The 25,183-nt window shown below is 39.5% G+C and overlaps 3 protein-coding genes across 3 annotated transcripts; 1 reads left to right on the top strand and 2 right to left on the bottom strand.

Moving 5' to 3' along the window:
- Positions 1-235: 235 nt before the first annotated feature.
- Positions 236-5,866, bottom strand: pdap1b (pdgfa associated protein 1b). The gene is made up of 6 exons (XM_023273033.3): positions 5,710-5,866; positions 5,313-5,404; positions 4,395-4,499; positions 4,078-4,199; positions 3,548-3,699; positions 236-1,113 (listed from the first exon to the last, which is right to left on the bottom strand). Exons 1-6 carry the CDS (start codon positions 5,720-5,722, stop codon positions 1,058-1,060), a joined length of 540 nt encoding a protein of 179 aa, XP_023128801.1. The 5' UTR covers positions 5,723-5,866; the 3' UTR covers positions 236-1,057.
- Positions 5,867-7,163: 1,297 nt separating this feature from the next.
- bud31 (BUD31 homolog) lies at positions 7,164-10,268 on the top strand. The gene is made up of 4 exons (XM_023273034.3): positions 7,164-7,359; positions 7,618-7,740; positions 8,172-8,338; positions 9,714-10,268. Exons 1-4 carry the CDS (start codon positions 7,266-7,268, stop codon positions 9,762-9,764), a joined length of 435 nt encoding a protein of 144 aa, XP_023128802.1. The 5' UTR covers positions 7,164-7,265; the 3' UTR covers positions 9,765-10,268.
- Positions 10,269-12,623: 2,355 nt separating this feature from the next.
- Positions 12,624-24,104, bottom strand: smcr8a (Smith-Magenis syndrome chromosome region, candidate 8a). Its single transcript, XM_023273042.3, has 3 exons — positions 22,565-24,104; positions 17,918-19,681; positions 12,624-16,928 (listed from the first exon to the last, which is right to left on the bottom strand). Exons 1-3 carry the CDS (start codon positions 23,164-23,166, stop codon positions 16,469-16,471), a joined length of 2,826 nt encoding a protein of 941 aa, XP_023128810.2. The 5' UTR covers positions 23,167-24,104; the 3' UTR covers positions 12,624-16,468.
- Positions 24,105-25,183: the final 1,079 nt, after the last annotated feature.

Below are 25,183 nucleotides of genomic sequence, written 5' to 3'. Positions count from 1 at the left end.
AGAGTCTTTTTGGGAGGACAGGAACGAGAAATTGTATAGATAAATAAATGACACGCATGTTTTGCCATTACTGTGTTGACCCATCATTTGTCACATCTAAGTCATATGTAAGTAAATTTCACACAAAACAGAGAACTTAGCAGCAACAAAGTGACATATTTAGAATTATGTTGTCAATTCGGTGTTAGATTTTTCCGCTGTCTTTCAAACCCAATCAAATTTCACAGCCTAGTCATTATAATATGTATTAACAATTTAATATTTGATGACAGACGTCATGTGATCCTGAACAGAAATCACAACAACATTTGCACATTTGCTTGTTTCATGTTGTGTACTGAGTTTAGGTGCTAGGACACATTTCCAATCTTTTATTAAGCTATCATGATGCCCCACAAGCTCTATGTAAGATTTCAGAAATGCCGAAGTCACTCCTTCAAGATTTTAACCTTAAAATTACTTTGAGTGTGGAAATATATTATTTTCTATATATTGCATCCCCTTGAATGTTCTTTCAAAGCCTTATTCAGTTCCACACTTCTTAAGTAAAGATCTGCAATATTGACTCATTTCATTTTCACAGCAGTGGAACCAGCATGGATTCCTATATCTGAGGAGTCTATAAACCACATCACAGGTCTCTCACATGTATCAAATAAATGAACAGACATGTTGTACTTGTTTCATAATATTAATCTGAAATACCTTCATGAGTCAGTTATATACATACAATGTAAGATCCAAAAAAAACAGTGGCAAAGCTCAGTTAGCAAAGTCGGAATTGTACATTGATAAGTATACCATAATTAATATCCAAGTGTACATGAACACCGATGTATCTCAATTGTAGCTTTACCTTCTGAAAGGACCAAGGCCATTATTCCACGCCAAAATATACACAACCGTTCTCCACTGGTCTGGTGTCTCCACCATTTTCCCAATGGTTAAATGTTACAGTAATGTCAAAAACTCTTCATAGATCTTCCTTTAAAAATAGTCAAATATATATTGCGCCAGTCCATGAACGAGTGAAAATGCTTCCGATAAATTCTCTGCATCATTTGAGTGAGAGGGAGTTTATTCCTCTAGCCGCTGCTGCTGCTGCTTCTTTTGCTGTGGGAAGAAAGTTAAAGACACACATTATGTGTTTGGAACAATAATGGTGTTGAAATTTAGAAAAAGCCTTCCCTAAATTGCTTTATTAACCCTCCTGCACCAAAAAAAACACAGTTTCCTTGTCTGAAAAAATCCCAAAAATCTGCAAAAAAATTCCCCAAATTTCTGAAAATTTGCAAAACCTTCAGGAAGAAAACTCCAATAATTCCTTAAATGTTTCCCTTAAATGTTTTATTTTTTAAAAATCCCCCAAATTTGGCAAGAAAATTCTTGTAAATATTTTCAAAAAATTAGTAAAAATCTTCCAAAAAAATCCTAAAAATATCTAAAGTGATTACATATATATCAGTAAAACTTCTAATATTTTCTTTAAGAACATTCACATAAAACTCAACCAAAATCCAGTGTTCTTAAGAAACATTTTTAACATTTCTTTTTTTCCACCAAAAAAAGGTTCAAAGATTTCCCCAAAATTTTGAAAATGTGGACGTCAGAAGTTTCACTGTGAAAATATATTTTTTTTCCACATTTTCAAACTTTAAAACAGGTCAATTTTACCCGCAGGACGACACGAGGGTTAAACTCCGTCACTTGTTAGTGCCACTCGTTAAAGCAACAGTTTGCAATTCATACAGAAATGTTCCTGGGTTAAACCTAGATCCCCACAATCCCCATAATCCCCATCACAACTTTTACGGAAAAAAGTAACTAGGTTGCTCATTCAAACACGAACATGACACGTTCAGATGCTGTCACGAAAGACTGTCTGAAAGGAACTTAGGAGAATGCTTTCAGACAGTAAAATGTGCACACATTCCATAGAAGGAAAGATATTTATTCACGACAATGAGTATAAGAGATACAAATGTGGCAAACATTAATTGTATAACAATAATCATTATTCAGATCTGTCATAACCAATTATTTCAGCAGCAATAAATCACACTTTGATCACACATACCACTGCTCAGATAGTGCACGAAATAAGTCATCTTTCTACCACTATGACAGTCATTCCAGCCCATGAGCACTCAGTACTCATTACTGCATTAGTACATGAGTACTCAGTATAATAAATGAGTGGCACTAAGTATTTATTTACAATTTTAAAAGCATTATAAAACAGATAATTGCACAAGTGTTTTCTAATCATCAATGAGCCTTTCAACATCATTAGCTAACACAATGTAGCATTAGAACACAGGAGTGATGGTTGCTGGAAATGTTCCTCTATACCCCTATGGAGATATTCCATCACATACATACTGGACACTTTAAATCCTAAATTTTATGCATTACATTTGTAAACTCATCTGCACCTATTTATGTCATTTGCACATCTAAGCACACTCTCATTTGCACATTTCCGTATCACTCTTGCATATTTTGATATTTTTTTTTCTATATTTTCCATATTCTTATCTTTTTATTTATTTCATTCTATTATATTTTAGCTTATTTTATTTCATTTTATTTTATTAATGTTACCTTCATTTTATACGTGACCCTGATATTCTGTGTTGTCTTGTCGTTTACCCCCTTGTTGAATATCCAGCTGCTGTAACAACAGAATTTCCCTCTGGGGATTAATAAAGTCTGTCTAAGTTTAAGTCATTAAAAATCGGCCACTTCCAGCTAGAATAGTCATTTACCACATTAACAATGTCTAGACTGTATTTCAGACTAATTTCATGTTATCTTCATTGAAAAAAAAATGCTTTTCTTTTAAAAATAAGGACATTTCTAAGTGACTCCAAACTTTTGAATAGTAGAGTAAATGCAATGGTATGTGCGCTGATCCACGTTACAAAAGTGCCCCTATTGAGATGAACATTTAGAAAAATAGACAACATGTTACCTGTACTCATAACGCCTACACATACACACAGATTGCTGTTTTTGTATTGCAAGTTTTACCACTATTAAGCATTTGAAACTGCAACTGTCAGAAAAACGACAGTCATGGCCATAACTTCAACTCCCTTTGTATTATTATTAATTAGGTGATGAGATGATAGGAAACAAGCTTGCTGCTTGGGTTGGGGATGTTGCAGCTTCATGATCCGCATCCTAACCAGCCTGATAAACAAATTTCAAATGTTATTTTTGAGAGATTAAGTGTAATAAATATGGGCCTAGATTCCTGTTGTTGACAATAATAAATAAATTAAGTGTGTTGGATGTCGTTTTTGATTCCTGATTTAAGGCTCACTTACTTTTTTTTAAGTTCAGAACTCAAGAAATTGCTGAACACCCACAATATGTATAAACACTGTGTTTTTTCCAAAGACAATGAAAAGTTGTGTTCATATTATTACCTTTATTGTGCTTTCCTGGCTTCGGACACTCAGTACTTACACGGTGCTGCTTAATACAGTTTCTCTGTTGGATAATCACCTTATGAGATGCTTGCCCACCTCTGGCTACTTACCTTTTTTCTCTTCTTCTTTCTTCTTTGCTGCCTCCTCTCTCTGTTTCCTGATAATAGCGAGGCGAGCGAGATCAGCTTTGGCCTGGTCCGTCTTCCCTGCCAAGTGCATCTTCATGTAGCGCTCCTTTGCTTTCTGCTTCTCAATCTCTTCCCTGTGCAGCAGCGTGTGCGGAAAGTGACATAAGGAAAGTCTCTATTGAACATTTTGACTGGGATAGACGTAAGTGAGAGTGTATGCACATAAAACTTAAAAAGGAAAAGTATTGTACCATTTGCTTTGGCATCTCCTAACTGCAAGGTTAGTAAAAGCATCACTCCACGCACAAAATACTGACAGTATTTTGATGTAATTTAATCCTAATATATGCTGGTAAATATGTCTTTTTTGAATTGGTACCGTTTTCACACTTCAAGTACATAATACAAAAGATGGAGCTTTTTATACTGTTAAGTACATCAAATGACACATAATTTATCTGCAAAAGTTTATATTTTCAGTTGTTACAACGTGACTAACTGAAGTCACAAACCTCTCTCTCCTTGATAACTGCCGGGGCTCTTCCAGTTCAATCTGCGTCACCTTCTTGGACTTCTGAGCCACTCTGTTGGGATTCTCGATTTCTATTAGGCCCTCCACGCCAGCTCTCCTCCTCTGCAAACAATAGATTATACAATGTGAAAGGGAACACTTTCAATGTAGCAACACTGATATGCTGACATGACTGCATTCATAGGAAAAGACAACGAAGAGAAGAACAGAATTACATTTGCATCATAAAAACAATACCAAAAATATTGCTAATTTTAAGACAGCGCAACGGTGTGAATGAAACATTATTGGCATTACCAAGGAGTTTTCATCATCACTGTCATCTGATCCAGATGCTGGTAGCTTCTCTTCTGCCATGTCATTCTGAGCTGCACCCTCGCTCTCCTCTTGTTCCTGTTCTTGCTGGAACACATAAATGATAACCAGGCATGCAGAATTAATAGGTGAGAACATCATCAAACAAGGGGTTAGGTTAAACACACACAGTTCTAACAGGAAATACCTACACATGATGATGGTTTTAACCTATCAGTACTTCTCCTTTGGCTGGTGGAGTAGTAAAAAAATGCAATTAACGCACATTAGCAGCAGTAGTGGTGGTTTTAAAAGGAGTACTCAAGCAATGTCAACCATTGGCAAAGGTGGGAAGAAACAAACATACAAAAAAACAAACAAAAAACCAACTAAAAACCTCAGACAGAACCAGGCTCAGGGAAAGCAGCCATCTGCCTCGATTGGTTTGGGTACACATTAGGATGAGGGGATGGAGATAGCAGAAGTTTAACTCGTATACAAAAGAAGTCAGTAGGGTGCCCTTCATTTACCTGGCAGACTTAGACCCGCAATCTACATCTGGCGTGCCAGACTACTCTCATCCCAACCAGTCGAGGCAGATGGCTGGACCCTGCGAGAAGTTTCTTCCAGTTAAAAGGGAATTTTTTTCTTTCCACTATGACCACACAGCTGTTCAAAAGGAATCGCATGAGTTTGTTGGGTTTCTTTCAAAGGTTATAAGACCTTCACTCTAATGTGTAAAGTGTCCTGAGATGACTTATGATATGTTTTGACACTGTGTAAATAAAACTGAGTTTAACTGAATTCTCTCTAAGGGAAAAATGCTGTTCCGTTATATTATCAAAAGAGTGGAATTTGATGGAGTTTGGTCAGCCCACTTGGCACATGACAGAATGGTCTCTGGATGGTCACTACACCAACCTTTTTCCTCTCCTTCTCTGCCTTCATCTGGGCATCTATCTCCTCTGGGCTTGTGTACGTCCGCATGCGACCCTTGTGGCCACCCTTTTTACCTGCAACGTCACGAAAATGACATCACAAACATATGAGACTACACTTTGTACAGTAGAGGACTGAAGACAGACAGGCGTCAAATGAAGCAGAGCAGCTCATAATCATGCTGACTGGCACCATGTTTACGCGTTCTTCATGTTTTAACACCAGTCAAACCTCAGTTAAGTCTATTATTAAACACGGTCCTGTGCTATATATGCATGTCGCCCTTATCGTTACCTGTTGTTGGGTGGCTAACAGCTGACTAACAAGTGTAAAAGACCTGATTTTAACACATGATAGGACGCGTTAAGGTAATTCTTACCTCCTTTGGGCATTTTGACAAACGACGCCTTTATTAAAAACTCCCTAGCACGTAAACACTGACAGAAAACCTAAATGTTGAGGCAGCAGCACAGACTGACAGCTGGCTAAACTCACAGTTGCGATGAGCAGCAAAATAGACTTAGTAGTTCGAGGATTTGCCTTTCAACAAATCTTAAATAGAGAGAACTTTTCAAAACGAGAGTAAAGCTATTTGGAGCTATAAACTAAATGTAATTTTTTTTGTAATTATCGTAGTTTTATGACTTTATTACTTTAGTAACTGTGCGCAAGAATCCAAATTATAGTGTTTATTCGAAGGCACTTTGCAAGGGTGCTAAAGTGATGCAATAGGCTCGCTTGAGATGACACAGCGCCTGCGCAGAATCAGTCATCGTGCCGGTAAGATTTCTGTTTTATTTTATTTAAAGTTATTTAAATTTATTTAAATTAAGTTTATTTTATTGTTAAGTTTCGGTTTTCCTTATTTTATTTTATTTTTGGCTTGCATTCTTCTTCTTCTTCTTCTTCTTATTATTATTATTATTTGATTTTCATTATTTTATTTTGGTATATTTGATTTTGTTTTGATTTATTTTGGGGTTTCTTTATTTTTGAGTGTATTTTTTCTCTTATTTTTAAGATAATGCCATGTACATTAAATTAAATTTATTTTAATTAAGTTTATTTTATAGTAGTTTAGTTAAGTTTCCATTTTCCTTATTTAATTTAATTTAATTTTATTTATGGTTTTCCTCATTATTATTATTATTATTATTATTATTATTATTATTATTATTATTATTATTATTATTATTATTATTATTATTATTATCATTATTATTTGAGTTTCCTTATTTTATTTTGGTATATTTCATTTTCTTTTAATTTATTTTTGGGTTTCTTTATTTTTGAGTGTGTTTTTTCTCTAATTTTTTAAGGTAATGCCATATACATTAAATTTCATTTATTTTAATTAAGTTTATTTTATAGTAGTTTAGTTGTTTCCATTTTCCTTATATTATTTAATTTTATTTTATTTACTGTTTAATTATTTTAAATTAAACCATAGATTTCATGCCACTTTCATAGTTTTTTACTCCACTTTTTAGTTATTTTTTATTTTATTGTCTAAACTTATTTTTTTGTATCATATATCGTTATATATTGCACAGCTTGATTTCTGCTTGTGTTTTAAATTGTAGCGTTATTCTATTTTAAATAGTTTGCTTTTTTAAAAAAAAAAAAAGGTCCTTGCTCCCTGCATTCTTCCGCTTTCCAGCTACGACACTACTTTGACACTACTTCAGCACGCACCTTAATAGGAACATAAGCAAACGTACATCTCAATAATACATTCAGATATACGATTAAGGATCTATTAAACGCGGAAAAATCGAGTGTGTTTATTTGTAGTGGTGACGTCAAAAAGGAGACGCGGAGGTGAAGATGAACCCCCGGATGACGTTTTATTGGCGCGACTGCGACGGATTCGGACGATAATTCGAGCTCGTTTGTTGGAGCCTTGTGTTGTGTTTTTGTACAAAACAGAGCGAGATGCCCAAAGTAAAGAGGAGTCGAAAGCCGCCCCCAGACGGATGGGAGCTCATTGAGCCCACTTTGGACGAGCTGGATCAGAAAATGAGAGAAGGTAGGCCGGTAGAAGATCATTGTTCCGATGATTGTTACAACACTGGAAGCATTCGGCGGCTGTTTTCTGTAAACGGTTGAGAAGTGTCAAATTAGTTTTAGTTTAATTTGTGTTGTTTATTTGTACAACTGATTAATCCTTTTCTCAGCACCAGTCACACCGGCACCAGGGATTTTTTCAGTTCCTGGGGGAGGTATAGCACTGATTTCAATTTCTGCTTTTAAAAGCTAATTTTCCTGATTTTCCTCTGCATCCCAGCTGAAACAGAGCCTCATGAGGGAAAGCGAAAGGTGGAGTCCCTTTGGCCGATTTTCAGACTGCATCATCAGCGGAGTCGATACATCTACGACCTTTTCTACAAACGAAAAGCCATCAGCAGAGGTGAGCGGATCCAACTGAGCTCCTTCATATTTCTCTTTTCATCTGTGTTCTTTTTTTTCCAATTTTTTTTTTAATGAATTATGAGGATAAAAACAACTTTGACAACATCCTCTTGGACATTAGAAAACAGTAATCAACATGTTTCACCATTTTCTAGTTCCATCTATTAATAAATTGATGATTCAAGAAACCAATGGACAGATGAGTCAACAGTGGAATTAGTTTTTGGTTGTAGCCCTGGTAATTTAGTATGAAATGCTTTGTGTTTATGAAAAAATTGGGAGCTTAAAGCCTGGTGGGTTTAAAAAATAATCTATTTATACATTTTACATATTTTCTTTAGTGTAATAAAGGTGCTATATACCCCACCACCCCTATATAGTAACCTAGATACCAAACCTGTGTTGTCTTTCCCTGTTTGTGTCTTGCAGAGCTATACGAATACTGTATAAAAGAAGGTTATGCAGACAAGAACCTGATTGCCAAGTGGAAGAAACAGGGCTATGAGAACCTTTGCTGCCTGCGTTGCATCCAAACACGAGACACCAACTTTGGAACCAACTGCATCTGCAGAGTGCCCAAGAGCAAGCTAGAAGTCGTAAGTCTGACAGAATTTTGATGCTTTTTACTGAAGTAATGTATTTAAACCAGCTTACAATTCAATTTAAAAAAAACCCTGCTGCTTCATGTTGTTCCTGCTAATGTCTGAGTACAAACAGTATAATGTGACCAACTTCTGCATTCATGCATTCAATGAAACCACATAATCACTGTGTCAGCATTAAGCTATCGTTGACATTCTTTGTGTGACGCTTGCAGGAAGCCTCCGGCATGGAGAAACTGAAAATAATCTTTGTTCCCTGTACACTGACTGTACTGTGATTGGTGGATATTTAAAATTTAGACACATTTTCTTCTGTTTAATTTCCGGTTTATCAGTGTAATTCACATTTTCAGTAGGAATACAAACAAACTGTAAATTGGTTTAAGCAAAGAAAAAGTTAGGTGGTCTTATGTGGTGGTATGTTCAAACATAGACAGGTCTAAAGCTGCATCTTTCTCTCAAGAAGAACAAACTATGATCCTAAACCGCTATGAGGAAATTATAAAATACAACACAGACTGAAAGTAACACTGTTGTCGCGGCCAAAGCCGGAAGCAAAGGTGGCAAAAGACTGCAGACTGTGTGAACATGTCAGTTAGTAGGCTTCTCAGTTTCACAGCCCCATCGTTAAGACACGAGTAGCTCTGACTGTAATTACAGCTGTTTATTCCATTAGATGTATTGTTCTAGCGTGTAAGACGGTTTTAGTCTTATTGTTTCAGCTGCAACTTTTGAAGCGTTAAACAGTTTATATGAACTGTAATATTAAGACTTCATTCAAACTTGTAAGTTGGCCGACTGCAAATCTAATAATGTCAAAAGGTACAAGACTTGGGCGCCCAGATAGCTCAACTGGTTGAGCAGGCAACTCATAAACAGGCTAGATTCCCCAATGCAGCAGCCAGGGTTTGATTCCAGCTCATGGCCCTTTACTGCAGGTCTTCCTCGCATTCTTCTCCCCTACTTTCCTGTCTGTCTCTCAATTTAACCTGTCAAATAAAGCCAAAAATGGACAATTGCCATCAACAAGTGTATAATAGTAAAGCAAGGAAGACTCTGAGAATCTTTATCTCATATCTACACTCATCAGCGAAAGAAAACGGTTCAGACATTCTCTTAAAAACCAAAAAAAAAAAGGGGTTAGTGGTGGGAATAGTAAAGCACTGGAGCAGGTTATGTGCAGCATATGTTACTATGGTGATGTATGTTTGTAAAGTGTACTGTTTAAACCCGTGGATGCAAACAGTTAAATAAAAGTGCCAAACAGGATGAGTATGTGTGAGTGTTGGATGTTGTATTTTAAGAAGCAGAAATTTGGAGTGAGAAATGTGCCGCTAACCGGCTCCTGCTGTTTCTTTCCTCTCTGCAGGGAAGGATCATTGAATGCACCCACTGCGGATGCCGAGGATGTTCTGGCTAAGCTGCAGTTTTTGGACTTGCAAATCATTTTCTGTTGGACATCGTGCCTCACGCGGGCTCCATCCTCACAACTCGGAGGCAACATTGTCCTTTTTTTCAGTGAGCAACATCAGAAACTGTTTTTCATCCACTGCTGCCCTTGTAGGGGATCATTATTTGGTATTCTTCTATTTCTAAACCCAAAGGAGCAATAGAGAATACACTGAAAGGGGCCATATTGTCTTATTTACATGAGTTGTTCTGTCTTCTTTTTATACCTAACTAAAGCCCTCAACTATTAAACTTTAAACTAGAGAATTCAGACTAGTTATTTCTAGATCAGGCCTGTCATTCCAGATCGTCATACCCACTGTGAAGGTAATTTCAAATGTGTTTTACTTTACCTAAAGAGGGCTGGAAGGAAGTGATTTTCATTTGACATGTCATTGCTTTAAATCTTAGAGCTTTTACTTCATCACTGTTGTTGTGCTGTTATGTTATGCTTAAATAAAACATTTCAGATTCATCGCTGTCTTGTGGATTGTATTTTTTAGCTCACAGCCTGAGGTGTGACCTCTGAGTACAAAGAGGCAAAAACCGACACTTGTCTTGCCATTACCACCTTCTTTCTTTGATAACTTAAATAAGGTGTTTAGCAAATTCATTTGGAATAATAGGAAAGCAAGACTTTGCATCAAATTACTATACCTGCCCTATGAAAGGAGGCATACAAATTCCAAATTAAAGATGGTACTATATGGTGGCACAGCTGACTTCAGCTTCACATTACTTTTATACAAAATCACCTCCAGCCTGAGTAAATATTGAACAACGATCTATTCCAGGATTACCAATATGCAATTATCTTTATTCTGCAGATTTACATAAACTGAAAAAACAAACAAAAAACCCTTTCTTGAAAAATACTATTAAATGGCACAAAGCGCACAGATGTGAGGGAAAATCTGTAGCTATGTCCCAGTTTACCCCTCTATAGAATAATGATCAGTTTGTACCTGGCAGAAAAGATGGAGGACTTAAACTATGGAAAATTAAGGGCATCCAGGCAATTAAGGATCTGTATATTGATGGAAAATTGCTTTCATTCAGTGATCTGTTTGAAAAATATCAAATCAGGTAAAAAACTTTTTGTCATCTAGATCTAAAGACGTGTGTATACCTGAATTATCATTAATTGAGCAAATGGGAAAACAGGGAGACAAAGGCCAAAAATACATGTTTTACTTTGTGATCTTCCGGCTGTGTGTGTGTGTGTCTTCCACAGACACACAAAGTCATCACAACATCAGTGATTACTAGAACATTCATTATTATGTAGCTCATACACGTCTTCACTCAATTCTTCAGTTTTTATAGCATTTGCCACAATTATACCATCTTTTACTTTTAGTATATTGCACCTAGAAAATATTACACTACAAACCTGGAGAAAACCCACGCGTTCACAGGGAGAACATGCAAACTCCACATAGAAAGATGACAAACCCAGGCCGGGATGCGAACTGGGGATCTTCTGTAAGGCCACTGGGCAGCTCCTGTTTTCAATTATATACACACGCGGACAAAATTGTTGGTACCCCTCAGTTAATGAAAGAAAACCCCACAATGGTCACAGAAATAATTTGAACCTGACAAAAGTAATGATAAATAAAAATTCTATGAAAATTAACCAATGAACATCAGATATTTGTTACGGTTTCAGTAGGAGCTCAGGAGTTTATTCACAAAGTGAGATTTACTACAAGCCAAAGCAAGGATCGAAACTGGTCTACACTATTACTCGAGATGAGCACTCTAACACTACTAGTGGTGAGGCGGACAAACAACAACTTAAGGCGCTAACTCACAGTGGATAAAACCCAGGCAAGAAAGGTTTTAACGAAACTTCACTAAAACTACAAAGCTCAAAACCTTAACATTAACAATAGGCTCGAATGCACTCTTCTAGAGACTCAGGCTAAACAGTAACAATAGAGCACAAAAACGCCACTCAGAATAACTTCGATTAACAGACTGAAACTAGGCTGATGCTCGGACCGGGTTCACGCTGGAGAACCTCAGGTGGATGAAAACCACCTGCTCCTGAACCAGCTGATTAGGGTGATGTGAAACACCTGGCGCAGCAGTTACTCCCAGGAACATCTAAAAAGGAAAAAGAAGGAGAGAGAGGGAGAGAGAGCACTATTGAGATCTGGCAGCTGCCAGCCTGACAATATTGCTATCCAAAGTTGTTTAAATCAATCCAACTGGACTTTAAGAAGGTTCCTTGAAGACATTTCACCTCTCATCCAAGAGGCTTCTTCAGAACTCACCTGAAGTGCAAACACTCTGCAGGATCAGACTGAATTTTGGTGCTGATATGATTTAGAGCTCTTCTTCTGTGCAGCTCTGTGTGATTGCAAAGATGCTGCTAAAAAAACAACTCCTTCGCCTGAGGCATATCTCCCAATCAGATTCATATCATTAAACACCAGCTACACGCAGAGCTGCCCACATGTTCCTGCAGAACTAAATCTAGATGGATCTTAACAGTATTGTCGCACGCTGGTTTTCACATCATTTACTTTTTCTTCAGCCCAGCACCTTTCCTTCCGCTGCTCCAGCAGTGCAATCAGATGTGTTCACTGATGAGTATTTATTATTCATGACACCTCAGGCGCTCACAGACCCGTAATTGCTAAAGCAAGTCACGGAGACACGAGTCTGTTGGTGTATTTCTTGTTTAATGGTGATCTGTAGGTTGCATCGGTTTGCTCCTGAGATTCAGGACAATTAACGTGATCACCAAGCTCCACTAGTAACTGGGCAGAAATGATTTAACTGAATAAATGAATATCGTCAACGTGACATGAAAGCATGATGACATTCACAACGTGCTTTATTAAAATAATTGGCGATGACGCCGTCGTACAGGGCTGAAGTGAGCACAGCGCCCGCTCACGATGATATACAAAAGGTAGACATGATATGGCAACATAAGGACACTGAGTGACAACATGTTAAGCACACTGTGGTATGGCTTATTCAGATTACATTCACCTTTTTGCAATTAGAGGGATATTAGCTAAAAACAGGAGTCACAATACCATCCGAGCAGAAAAATGTGTTATTCAAGCAATTATAAAACAAAAAGACATCACATGCAGCAAAAAAAATGATACTCTTTAAGCTCAATTTGCACTTAACTGAAATAATACAGTATGCAAGGACCCTGGTTCAGTGGAAAATGATGTAAAACTGTATCACCTTGCAATAAGCGCATTTTTTCTAAGTTAAAATGTAGAGTATTTCTTCTTATGATCAATCAAAAACAAAGACTATATTGAAAATATAGGCCCCAAAGTAGACACTGAATGCCACAAAAGTGAATACACCTATGACCACTGACACATAAGTTAGAAAAACTGTTTTTCAATCAGAATAACTGCATTAACGTGGTTATTAAATGAGCTGTGAACACCAGAACTTAGAGAGGTTTTCGACCTGTGGACTGTGTCTATCAGCATCATGGCTCCACACGGAAAAGAACTGCTAAAGGATTTTAAATAGGACACTTTACAAAGACGAAAAAAAGATGCAGGTAGATCAGTGACACACTAGACCATCTATGGCAGTGATCAGGAGGAGTAGAATGAGTCATAGTACCACTAATCAGAGCCAAAAATGACTCCATGAACAGCACTACTTCTACAATCTAACTCTGGAAAACAAACTGGTCGGTATTTCAGACTTGACACAGAGAAAATCAATGAAAATCAGAGTTTCTGTGACAGCTCAAACTGAAGTAAACCTGAAGGGCAGTGCATAATGTGAGCCTTTAAGGATGCATGTTTGCCTTGAACCTGACCAGGATTACCACAGTGAATGCACAGTCCTGACAGTGAAGTACAGAGTGGGGTTGTGATGACATGGAGCTGCATGAGTGCAAACAGGGTTGGCGAGATGATATATATAGATGGCACAGTGAATGGCTGTGGATATATTAAAATACCGGCTGACCAGGTGACTCCCTGTCTGCAGAATATTCCAGCATGACCATGATCCAAAGCACACAGCCACAATCACACAAAAAGTCTAAAACACAACCTGGACAAGCGTGTTGGCTGACTTGAATCCAATAGAAAACCTTTGGAGTGTTTTACAGAGAACAATAATCTGTCTCCTCCATATCAAAGAGGACCGACTCTGTCATCAAAAAGAAAGGTGGACATGCAAAGTATAGAAAAATGAAGGACTTTGATGTCAGTAATGAAAGGTGTACTCAGATTTGTCACATTGAGTTCCTACTGAGGAGCCTGTTTCTTTACCATAGTAAATCTGAATTGTTACGTTCATAATTTAACATAGAATGGAATTAAAAGGGGTGACAAAAATCCTTGTTTTTAGTCGAAGGGCGGCAGCTATGATCCCACGTTGCCTGACCTTTCACATGAACACTCTGACTATGTAGCCACAAGTACAATTATCAGTCTAAATACAGAATCACAGCTCCATCACTGACGCCACAGAATTAGTAATAGCAGAAGCTAAAGACACAGTTGAAGGCGGTTTAACTTGGACCGTTACCCAAACAGAAACTCTGGGTGCCCTCAGCATAATGACCATGAGCCAAAATTGGTCCAAAAACAATAAATACTCAACAGATGGCTTTTCATTGCACACCAACAGCTAAAGTTGATTAAATCGGGGTTACACAACTGCTCTAAATCAAACTTAGACTTTTGATGGCACAGGAAATTAATTTTTCTAATGATAAAAACTGTACAAATAAACATCACTATCGCAGAAACATCTTCTTAAACCGTTCTTGTCCAAGTCAGTTCATCCAAATATAACAAAACAGAAATATTATCGACACATTGATCACCCTGGCACAAGACAGTCTCATGCTGACACCACAACATTCACACAACTTTAAGACAATAGTGAAATTGAATACATTTAGGCTGAGTAGCTTTAAAATCTTTCTGACTGTGTGAGTAATATCCATGGAAATGCTTGCCAGCAGTGAATGTTGACAGGTTTCGCGGGCTGCCGGGTGACTACATATGTGCGCGATGACGTCATGTCTCTGGACATGCAGTTCTCACACAGAGCCAACTGCATCCGATTCACACATCGAACATATGTCCTCATGCATCACAACCCAAAAGCAGCGTTTTGGGAATGTTTCCTCCATACTCGCAAAAAGTCAAGTCTACTAAAAGTAAATCCGTTACTGCAGGAATGTGTAGTGAAATTAATTTAGAAAACACAAGGTTTGAAAGTTTGGTCAAGTGAAACAAAAACATAAAAATGACAGATTTCAAAGAAGTTATATGGGAGTCAATAAAAAGCAGGCATGTCACAAAACCAGCTGTAACAAGCCTGCATGGAGGTCATCAGATTTCTTCGACGGACATCTGTTCCTGATTGGCAGAAAATGTCAGCATAAGTAAGTTTATTACTGTAGTTCTATTAAATACATATAGTCTGGGTGATATTGCAGCTGACTAACTGCTCAGTGACAGTTCGGTGTTAAATATGACAAGCTGTTTTAACATTTAATAGCCCAGTTTAACTATCTCCAATCAGAAATTAGTGTCATTTTTACTAGTCATACTTACACTGTGACTTTTATTTCACATATGTTTAACATCATACTGACCCGTCACAGCAACAGCTAGAAATATCTAGAATTGAGTTTCGACTTGTCAGAATGCAGAATAATAGCTGCATACATCTCACATCCATTATGACAAGTCATTTGTTGTGCAAGCCAGACTTCACATTGGATATTGTTCCAGCAAAACATCTGAACAGTGTCAGCAGAAGTGATGGCGGCAGCTGTGGTGGAGAAAATGGTAAGGAAATGCATGCAATACAAAGAGGAAGGAGTTTGTGGAGAATAACAGCTTCGTCCATTAGCGAGTTGTGGTTGAGATTTACTAGAACTTCACCCTCAGACTTCTCTGACTTGGTGGTAAAATGGTTTGTCATACGCAGTTACAGTTGCAGTGCCATAGTATGCTTCTGTCTATGACTTACTGTAGCTTCTGATATAACTACAGACAGGGAAGAATCTAATTTAATACTGATTTGAAGGAAACTAGATATCTAAAGCTAGAATTACAACTAGTCAGAATTCAGCTCTTTGTCCTGGATATTTGAAATTTTCTGCCTGATTAGAAAGAACTAATTTACAGATATCCAGTCCAGCTATTAAAGCTAAAACGGCTTGCCATAATTAACGCATAGCAGAGACTGAACCTGTTAGTAAGCTGGCTAAGGTCGGACCAGCACACATAGACCACCATGTTGGATTAATTTCTGCATGATTAAAAAAAACAAAACAAAACAAAAAAAAACCACACACACACAATTGACTGAAAAGACAATGAGCAAAGTTGGCTTTTGTCTGCTCTGTTATGCGTGTTTCTGAGCATCAACATGCTCCAGATCAAATACACACAAGTGAGCAACTCACGGATATTCACATCTGGCCGTCGCCTTTTCCCTTCAACCAGAGAAAAGAGCGAGAGCAGAGTAAAAGAAAGCAAGGCAGAGAGAGATTCAACACAGATAAAACAACGCAGTGCACTGAGTTTGTCCTGAAACTAAACTGACCATAGACCTTATTCAGATCACCTTTGGTCCATTAAAAATCAAAGTGTCACAGACGATTTTTGCTAAAATGTGAGTAAGAATCCTCCCCCCAGTATATTATTAGATTTTGTATAAAACGCTGGTGGTGTAGTTAAAACTAAAACAGGGTGCTGCTGCGCTGCTCCCGGCGGCAGGCTGCAGGTACTGCTGAGTGATGAGCTGGCTGAGGTAGAGCAGTATCTGGCTGTCCTCCTCGCCCAGCCCCAGCTGCTCCTGCAGGAAGCAGCGACGCCGGCCCTCGACGACCTCGGGTCCCTCTGTGGAGCTGACGGGCAGGTGGAGGTGGTGGGTGAAGGTGAACAGAAAGGCCTTGGCTGCCAGGTGACAGAGCGTGCTCTGTATGTGGAGGAAGTAGGTGGAGCCGCGGCGGATGTAGGTGCGATGGTCGGCGATGTTGGCAAGGAGTCGGCCGCGGTACGGCGGACATCGCAAAGTCTTCTGGTCGGCATCCAGTATGGAGATGTAGCGGCTGTAGCGGGACAGTGAGTACAGCATGCTGGAGCCCACCGGAGACGCAACTCTGTGAAGGACAGAGAGGCACATGTCAGCGCTTATTAGCTCACTGTTTACTGTGTTGAAGAAATTTCACTATTAGTCCTGCAAAGTTTTATCTAACCTTTATTTTACCAGATAAGTTAGTTGAGAACTACCGGTAGTTCTCATTTTCAATAACGACCTAGTCAAGAGGCAGCATACAACAAGATGAACAACAAAAACAGGTTACATATACAGCAAATCAGACAGTATTACAAAAACTAAATACACAAAGACTTTTAAAAATAGAAATGGTAAAAAAAGGCTAAAAACATGTGCAGTGGTCCTGAAGTGTTTCTCTAGCAGATTTTTTAAATGACGAGTGATATGTATGAGGAGAGTTTTAGGGACTTTTGTAGAGAGTTCCCGTCATTAGCGGCAGAAAACTGAAATGAGGATCGACAGAGAGTGTTCCGAACGTTGGGAGTGAGCAGGTGAATGAAACTGTTGGAACGATGAGTACGGGTGGAGTTATGAATGGAAAGTAATGAGCGTAGATAAGGTGGTGTTTCAACAATGAGGGTTTTATAGATGAAAAGAAACCAGTGTAATTGTCTGATGATGAAATTATGAAGCTACGGCTTAGAACAAAAAAATATTTAAATACTTTTAGGAAACTGGAAGCTCACATTTGTAGCCGAAAAATGAGTAGAAATGAAAAGAAGTTCAAGGACAGATGTGCAGATGAAGGTTGAGAAGCTGTATAGTTGGTTGTGTGAGTCATCAAGGACTGAGTCAGACCAGATGAGTAACAATAGCGTAAGGTTGGTGCAAACTACGTAGGTGGACAAGCCGTCAGCTTGAAACTTTTCATTGACAGAAACTCTCTAAAGCTCACTGAGCAGCAAACTCAGTGTAAATCTATGTGAATATCATCATCTGTTTTCTGTTTGCTTGTTCTTTAAGGTTTCTATGAGTGTCAGTTAAATGCCTTAAATATAAATGCAATCTGGAGCGTCTCCACTTCATGCATACCTTTGCAAGCCAATAAGTTTCCACCTCTGCAGGTCAGTGAGGGTGAAGGGACAGGACAGCCAGGCTTGAACCCTCTCTCCACACTTCCCAGGAGCTGGAACAAAGAGAGCCAGAGCAGCAACCAGCCGGCGAACTCTTCCCTCGTCTGCCCCGAGCACCACCAGGGTTCTGCCGCTCAGCAGACACCACAGAGCTTGCATGGCAAAGGGGTACTGACGCACAAACCTCAAAGCTCCTTGCCCAGCCTTCTTCCGTTGACATAGGGTCACTACCCTCCCATAGCCGAGAGGCGAGGCCGCCCGATCAGACCCTGTGGACGCACTCATGGTGCAGTCTGATCCATCCTCCACTGAGGTACGGGAAACTGCATCTCCAAGCTGGCCCACAGGCAGCTCCAGCCCTGTAGCAGGACTTTCTGAGCACGGAGAACCCACAGTGTAGTCGTCCTGCAGTGGAAGAAGGGCCTGGGGCTCCTGGTTGACCACCAGGGTGGGGGAGGGCTGTGGGTGGGAGCTTTGGAGCAGGCAAGGCATCGCGTCCGGGGCAGAAGCCTCATAAAGGAAACCCTCCTGGGCCATACAGCATGCTGTATCAATTGGAACCAACAAGTCGGACTCATTCCCGCCTCCACACTCATCCTCCTTACTGGCCTGTAGCTCAGACACCATCTCCAGTAAAGACACAGGTGTCTGGTCTCCCCCGTTGTCCCCCTCATCGTCCCCTGCAGTGGTCTCCATCTCTTCACTGCTACTCTCCCTCTCCAGGTCAGTGTTATGGTCAGGGTCAGGGGTCAAGTCCGAATCAGGATCAGGTGCCTCTGACTTCATACTAGTCAGACTCTGTTGCTTCTCTGATTGACCTACTCCACTCTTATCGCTGCTGAAGCTTCCTTTGGTCTCCTCTGAGCTCTCCTGGGTCTCTAGAGTCTGGTCTGAGGGGGATGACTCCAGATGGCTCTCCCCAAGACCAAGCTCACTCTCCTGAGTATGGCTCATCTCAGAGGCTGGGTCTAGAGGATCTGGAGGTTCCAGTACGTCTAGCTCAAGAGGTTCTGGTCCCAGCACAATAGGAGGTGGATTTAAGAGTATATAGCCGTCTATGGCATGGTTCACAGCACAGAATGGTCTTAGTGTTTCTACTTCATCTTCATCATCATCACCAAGGTCCTCCTCAAACAAGAAGTTTGCAACTCGCTGTTTTCTGCGGAGAGCCTTGTCCAAGCGGCGAGTGTGCAGGTAACAAAGATCCCCCCGGAAACTCCTCTCCGTCTCCTTCAGCAGCTCCAGAGTGGCTTCGTAGAAAGTTTCGTCACACAGCTCTTGCAGCGTCTTCAGGCGCTTGTCGAAACACTTGGCAGACTTGGCTTTAATCAGCTGTGGCGTGTAGGACGGCCTGCGTTTAACGCCCTCATCGTCGTCCTCATACGCTTCTTCATCACCGCCTTCATCATCAAGCTGACCCTGTCCTTCCTCCTCTTTCTCGCTGTAACCGAAAGGGTTGGCAAGCTTGACGTATTTATCCAGCAGCTCCTCACACTCACTCAAGCACTCGGTCATACACTTTTGGCAGGTGACGGCGTGAGGGTCCCGGCGTGGACGGCGATGGTAGCAGCTGATCTGCCTCAGTAGGTCTCTGTGTTCATAAATACTCTTTTCGACATTTGCAAGTTCATTGGCCTTCTCCACAGCGTGAGCCGAGTACATGCACTGAGGCCCCGCCTCTCTCTGCAGGCCCTCCTCCCGCTGCAGCACCGAGTGAGTGTACCTGAGGAGGACAAAACAGCTGGTGATGAACATGTCTTCTAACAGGGAAAGGAAATAAAGCCTTACAATGCTTAACTTTCAAATTAAACATAAGAAAAACAGAAATAAACAAAAGTATATCAACAAACTTTTGTGCTGAAATTAGAGTTATAGCAAATTGTGGCACTAAGGTTTTCATGCTTACTGCAAATGCATACCTGTTTTACATACAGGGTTAATATATAATTGTGGGACTTTCTGGATCATAGTTGACATTGTTGCTGTTTTCAGGCCTAAAATCAACATGGCCGCCTATAACCAAGCACCACATGACATTTTTACAGAAAGATTCTTATGAATATTATATGTACAATTGAGTAAAATTGAAACTGAAAGTTATTTCTAAAGATCATGTAGAAAAACCTGTTTACATGCCATAAATCCACACTTGACTCACACATTACTTTATATTAAATAACTCAGAAAGCCTTGGAGTCTTGCCAGTCTTTTCTTCAGGAGGAAATGACATCATGTGGAGCAGGTCATGTGATCTGGAATTAACACACTTCCTTGAGAGGTGTTTTTGTAATGGGATACAATTTGCTATTTTCCATATAAAATTTGGTATATTGCCAAAAAAGAAATATCTGTCATGATTATCTCAACTTGACAAAAAGAACATAATCAAAACAATTTTTGAATTATCTCATTTTATTATTGTTCAGCTAATTATAAGGTGGTTGTTATTAAATTTGGACAGTTATTTAGTTGACATTTTAGTGATATCCAGTCATTTTTTATTCATAAGTGACTGTTTTCATAATAAATAATTCTGGAATTTGTAAAGACATGATCATAATGAACACAAAAAACATCAGCTTTTTTTTTACTTTTAACAAAAACACATTCACGATATATCCCATGGACTTCAAAAGTCCCTCAATTATATATTGACCCTACTGGTTATCTGTCTCCTTAATTAAAAATAACTGTGCTTCAAAAAACATACCAGTCGACCTCTAGGGTGTAAACTATATCAATGACTATGGCATGGATTGTCATGACATTTTAGAAAAGCATATATGGCTACTTGAATATTATGAAATTTAATTCAAAAACACATTGTCCCCAAAGGATTCATCCTCATGACTTTGGTGATCCCCTGACTTCTTATGCAGCATCCTCATCAGTTTAAAATTAAAAAGTATTTAAAAGTACTGTTTGATTTAAAAAGCATTTACACCTGTAAAACCAATGTCATTCCCATTCGTCTCGGCTGTACTTTCTGTCTTGTGCTAATTAACTCTTTGAACACCAAAATGATCTTATTTATCATCCAGGAAGCGCAAAAACAGAAAGGATCACACTGTCCTTGATCTAATAATGTGTGACTTGCGGTTCTGTCTGGAAAATTAATCAAATCTAAAGTTAGCGTCATGATATTTCATTAAAATCCCTTTATTCTTAATGCCTCATTTAAAAAAATCAAAAATAAACCATTGGCACCAGATTATGTAAAAAAAAAAAAAAAAAAAACAGCTCAAAATTCAGCGCCTCTTGGTGCCATGATAGGCTCAGATGCAACCAGCGCTCACATTGCAGGGAGCATTCAGCTGAGCTGCAGGCTGTATTTACACAGACCAGAGAAGATTACTGAAACAAATAAGAGAGATTGCGAGCAAAATAAAACATATATGATCAATTAAACAAATGCAGCACGGCTCAAATACAGTATACACAGGAGCAGGTTGTCAGCAGGTTGCTGAAAGACACATTTAGCAAAGTGCAACATTTCTGTAAAGTTGATATTCAGAGTAGTGTGAATAACGAGGTGATAAAAATGTAAAGAGTTAATATTTATAGTATGGGCAGCCTTCATTTTTTAAATTTATAACATCTGTGAGCACTTAAAGAATTTTTAAAAAACAAAAAAAGATACTTAACTTGTGTTTCTGATTTTTTCTATTATTTTTTAACTATAGCTTTAAGATTTTTGAGTTCTCTCTACTTAAAAACAACCTATATTCTTCTTAGGATTCTGAGGGTAAACAAATGTTAGTATGCTATCATGCAAAACTCCCATGGTAAAAACACATACCTCAGACATAGAAGTATATTAGTACTCTGAACATCAGTATGTTACCTTTTAGATCAAATCACAATTTTACAAAGTTTCAGCCTTGCAGATCTACTAGCACAACTGCAGACTCTAAATCTCCACAAGGCAAATTGCCTGAACTCGATAAGCTCCAAATCTAGTTTACAGATATACTACTCTGCCTAGAGGGACCCTGTATCAAAACCTAACTTCAAGGGCCTTATCGTTTTTTTACTCTGGTGGTGTATTCTCAGAAATAAAGATACGTCTAACCAAATCACTGCTAAGTCGAAACATTGGAGTGAGGTTGTATTATTTCAGCTCAGGGGCCCTGGTTGTTCTATACAGGGTGGGCCATGAGTTTCCATACAAAGGAAAATGTATAATGTATATTTTTTTATGTTTCAGATACCCTAGAAGATGCGTTTGACGCTATCTTTGGGGGCACCTGAAGGCCATGGTGTATCAGGTAAAGATACGAGACATAAATCATCTCAAAGAATTTATCACCAACACCATCACAAGCAGAACTTCAACTGTGCTAGTGCAAGTTCATCAACAGTGGAAAACACGTATTATGTGTTTTCGAAACAATGGTAATCATGTAGAGCATATTATATAAAGAAAAACAGTTGTCCAACATGAAATATTTATTTTTCCTATGTATGGAAACTTATGGCCCACCCTGTAGCTTCACCAAATGAGAACCTGGAGGCAACTGGGTCCACTGTAAATCTCAGATCTGGATTGGATACCCCATTTTTAAACCCTGTATAGCAGAGCAGTTAAAAGGATTGAAGTTCTTACTCAAGGTCCTGCAGCTTCCTCCGGAGTTCCTTGGCGAACGCTCTCCTATTCCCAGCCTTCAGACACTCGGAGGCCTGAGAGAAGCGGAGGGACAGCTCCTGAAACTGCAGCATGATTTTCCTCTCATCTGCTGCGACGTACGCCATGCAGAACGGTCGCACGAAGCCCCTTGCTTCCAGGTCGTAAAGGGTCAGATGATGGACGTAGGCAAACGCCCCCTCTTTTGAATCGCCCAGCACCACCCTCGAGTCCTCCACAAAACTGAGCCGTGGGTAGCCGCTGCCGGGCGGATGCCCTACGAATGAGGCCTGATAGTCCACTGACATGATGCGGAGGGAGAAGTAGTTGAGATCGAACGTGCCGCAGACTTTAGGGTCATCGGGGATGGTGAGGAGAGGCTGAGGGCCCACCTGCTCGGAGAACTCAGAGATGAGGATGAAGTCTTTGGTGAACTTGGCGTAGGAGGTTTTGGCCCAGGGGTTGGAGTCAGCCAGCGGATGGAGGGGAACTGAGAACTCCTCCGGGAGAGCCCAGGGGTCTGGATTAGCCTGGCCATACTCATCCTCTTTAGTGAACGCCACCACGTCCGGGGAGCCTATCATAGTGGTGTCGTCGAGAAAGGCATGAGAGACACAACACACACTGCAGCGCCACCGACAGTCATAAAACAGCTGTCAGAGCACAGCGGTGAAGGGCGGCCGCAGAAAGTATAATCAGACTGGTCATTCTGCTCTTATACAGCAGCGATGGGAAAGATACTGGTCATACAGCTGGACAGGGTGTACAAATTCTAGCTGCTTTATGTGATTTACCACAGCAGAGTGGGCTTTAACATTAGCTGAACCCCTGCAGGAAGTAGTCTACATAGGGATCAGTCTACATACAGGGACCAGTCTACACATAAGGGACCAGTCTACACAATGGGGACTAGTCTACACAACAGGGACCAGTCTACACAATGGGGACCAGTCTACACAATGGGGACCAGTCTACACAATGGGGACCAGTCTACACATAAGGGACCAGTCTACACAATGGGGACCAGTCTACACAACAGGGACCAGTCTACACACAGTAATCAATCTACATACAGGGACCAGTCTACACACCGTCACCAGTTTACATACAGGGACCAGTCTACACATAAGGGACCAGTCTACACACAGTAATCAGTCTACATACAGGGACCAGTCTACACACAGTAACCAGTCTACACACCAGGCACCAGTCTACACAACAGCATCCGTGTCCGATAAAGGAAATACAGCCGCAGGACACCCGTTAACATCAGTCCTTATGTATCGCCAGTCTCAGCCTCCGAGCAGACATCACACCACTCACGCTGTGCAAGAGGGAAAAAAATACGAGGCGACATCACTGGAAAGCTCCTCTCCTTCTCCTCTTTACATTTCCACCCGTCACGTTGCTGATTTGTGAGCAAAAACACGGCGGGAAGGTGCGACAGAAGCCCCCGTGACAGACAGCAGCTCCAGTTAACGTTCACATCCAGAGACAGACGCCATATTTACCCAGCTGGTCGTTGTCTGGTCAGGTGACCAAACCTCCTCCCATCTGAGGGGAAATTTACAACCACGCTGAAGTCGGCTTCCCCTTCGAGAGTTAAGGGGAAAGTTAAGGGGAAAGTTAAGGGAAACTGAACTTCTAGCGACCGATTCTCCGTTTTTCAGCATTTTAAAGACGTGAAACGATTATATTTTAGACATTTTTGACAATCCTTCAAATAGAGACTGACACTCGCTGTCATATTTTATTTGTGAAGATACAAAAAAGGAGATCTTACTTCATTAATAATAATATGCATAAAGATAATAATAAGCTTTAAAATGGGTTTGAGACAGCATTAAAGGATCACCTAAAGTGTCTATGGTTTTTAGATAAGTTAAATGTTGAAAAAAAAAATAAAACTGAGAATCCGTTGCTGTGCTGTAAATTGAGTGTCCCTTAACGTTTCCCTTAACTGTCCAATCTGAAGCTAACTTCATCATAATCTCACATATGCTGATTGGTTAACCAATTTAAAGCTCTGCTGTAATTTAAAGGGTTAGAGAAGGTGCAGGAGCAACTTCTCCGACAAAATGTGAAAATATTTTACTGTTAACCCTTTAGATGTGATTTACAAAACGCTAAAGTCACATTCTTGTTCAGTTTTACACTTAAGTCTATGTTTCAAGCATTTTAGAAATGCTAGGGTCCACAGTCAGTCCCAAATATATATATATATATATATATATATATATATATATATATATATATATATATATATATATATATATATATATATATATATATATATATATATATCTTAGTGACTGATAATAAAAGATATTCTATTCTATTCTATTCTATTCTATTCTTATTACTACAATTTTTTTCTCTTTTTCTTTCTACAGTTTTTTTATTTGTCTCTTTCCTTTTTCCTAGGGTGACACCACCAGCAGAAACCATATTCCTTGCATGCTGTGTAGCCCAGTGGATCCCAGCCTGTTTGGCTTGGAGCCCCCCCTATAAGCAGAGACGAGGAGGAGAGAGTTTATGGCTGCAGTAAATTTGGTGACACTGCAATGCATAAGAGTTAAGTTATTGAGTTTTTTTTTTTTT

The sequence above is a fragment of the Amphiprion ocellaris genome, chromosome 19 (assembly GCF_022539595.1).
Source record: "Amphiprion ocellaris isolate individual 3 ecotype Okinawa chromosome 19, ASM2253959v1, whole genome shotgun sequence".
Classification (NCBI taxonomy): domain Eukaryota; kingdom Metazoa; phylum Chordata; class Actinopteri; family Pomacentridae; genus Amphiprion; species Amphiprion ocellaris.
Note: the sequence above shows the minus strand (reverse complement) of the source record. Positions and strands in the feature narration are given on the sequence as shown.

Bases quoted from the DNA above. Each gene is read 5' to 3' on its own strand.
- smcr8a (XM_023273042.3), bottom strand. From the start codon at position 23,166: ATGATAGGCTCCCCGGACGTGGTGGCGTTCACTAAAGAGGATGAGTAT. The intron at 19,682-22,564 runs GTAAGAACTTCA...TGTCCTCCTCAG, and splicing joins AGGAAGCTGCAGGACCTTGA to GTACACTCACTCGGTGCTGC. The intron at 16,929-17,917 runs GTATGCATGAAG...TGTCCTTCACAG, and splicing joins AAACTTATTGGCTTGCAAAG to AGTTGCGTCTCCGGTGGGCT.
- bud31 (XM_023273034.3), top strand. From the start codon at position 7,266: ATGCCCAAAGTAAAGAGGAGTCGAAAGCCGCCCCCAGACGGATGGGAG. The intron at 7,360-7,617 runs GTAGGCCGGTAG...TCTGCATCCCAG, and splicing joins GGATCAGAAAATGAGAGAAG to CTGAAACAGAGCCTCATGAG. The intron at 8,339-9,713 runs GTAAGTCTGACA...TCCTCTCTGCAG, and splicing joins CCAAGAGCAAGCTAGAAGTC to GGAAGGATCATTGAATGCAC.
- pdap1b (XM_023273033.3), bottom strand. The intron at 3,700-4,077 runs GTTTGTGACTTC...GCTGCTGCACAG, and splicing joins CAGTTATCAAGGAGAGAGAG to GGAAGAGATTGAGAAGCAGA. The intron at 1,114-3,547 runs GTAAGTAGCCAG...TTCTTCCCACAG, and splicing joins GAAAGAAGAAGAGAAAAAAG to CAAAAGAAGCAGCAGCAGCA.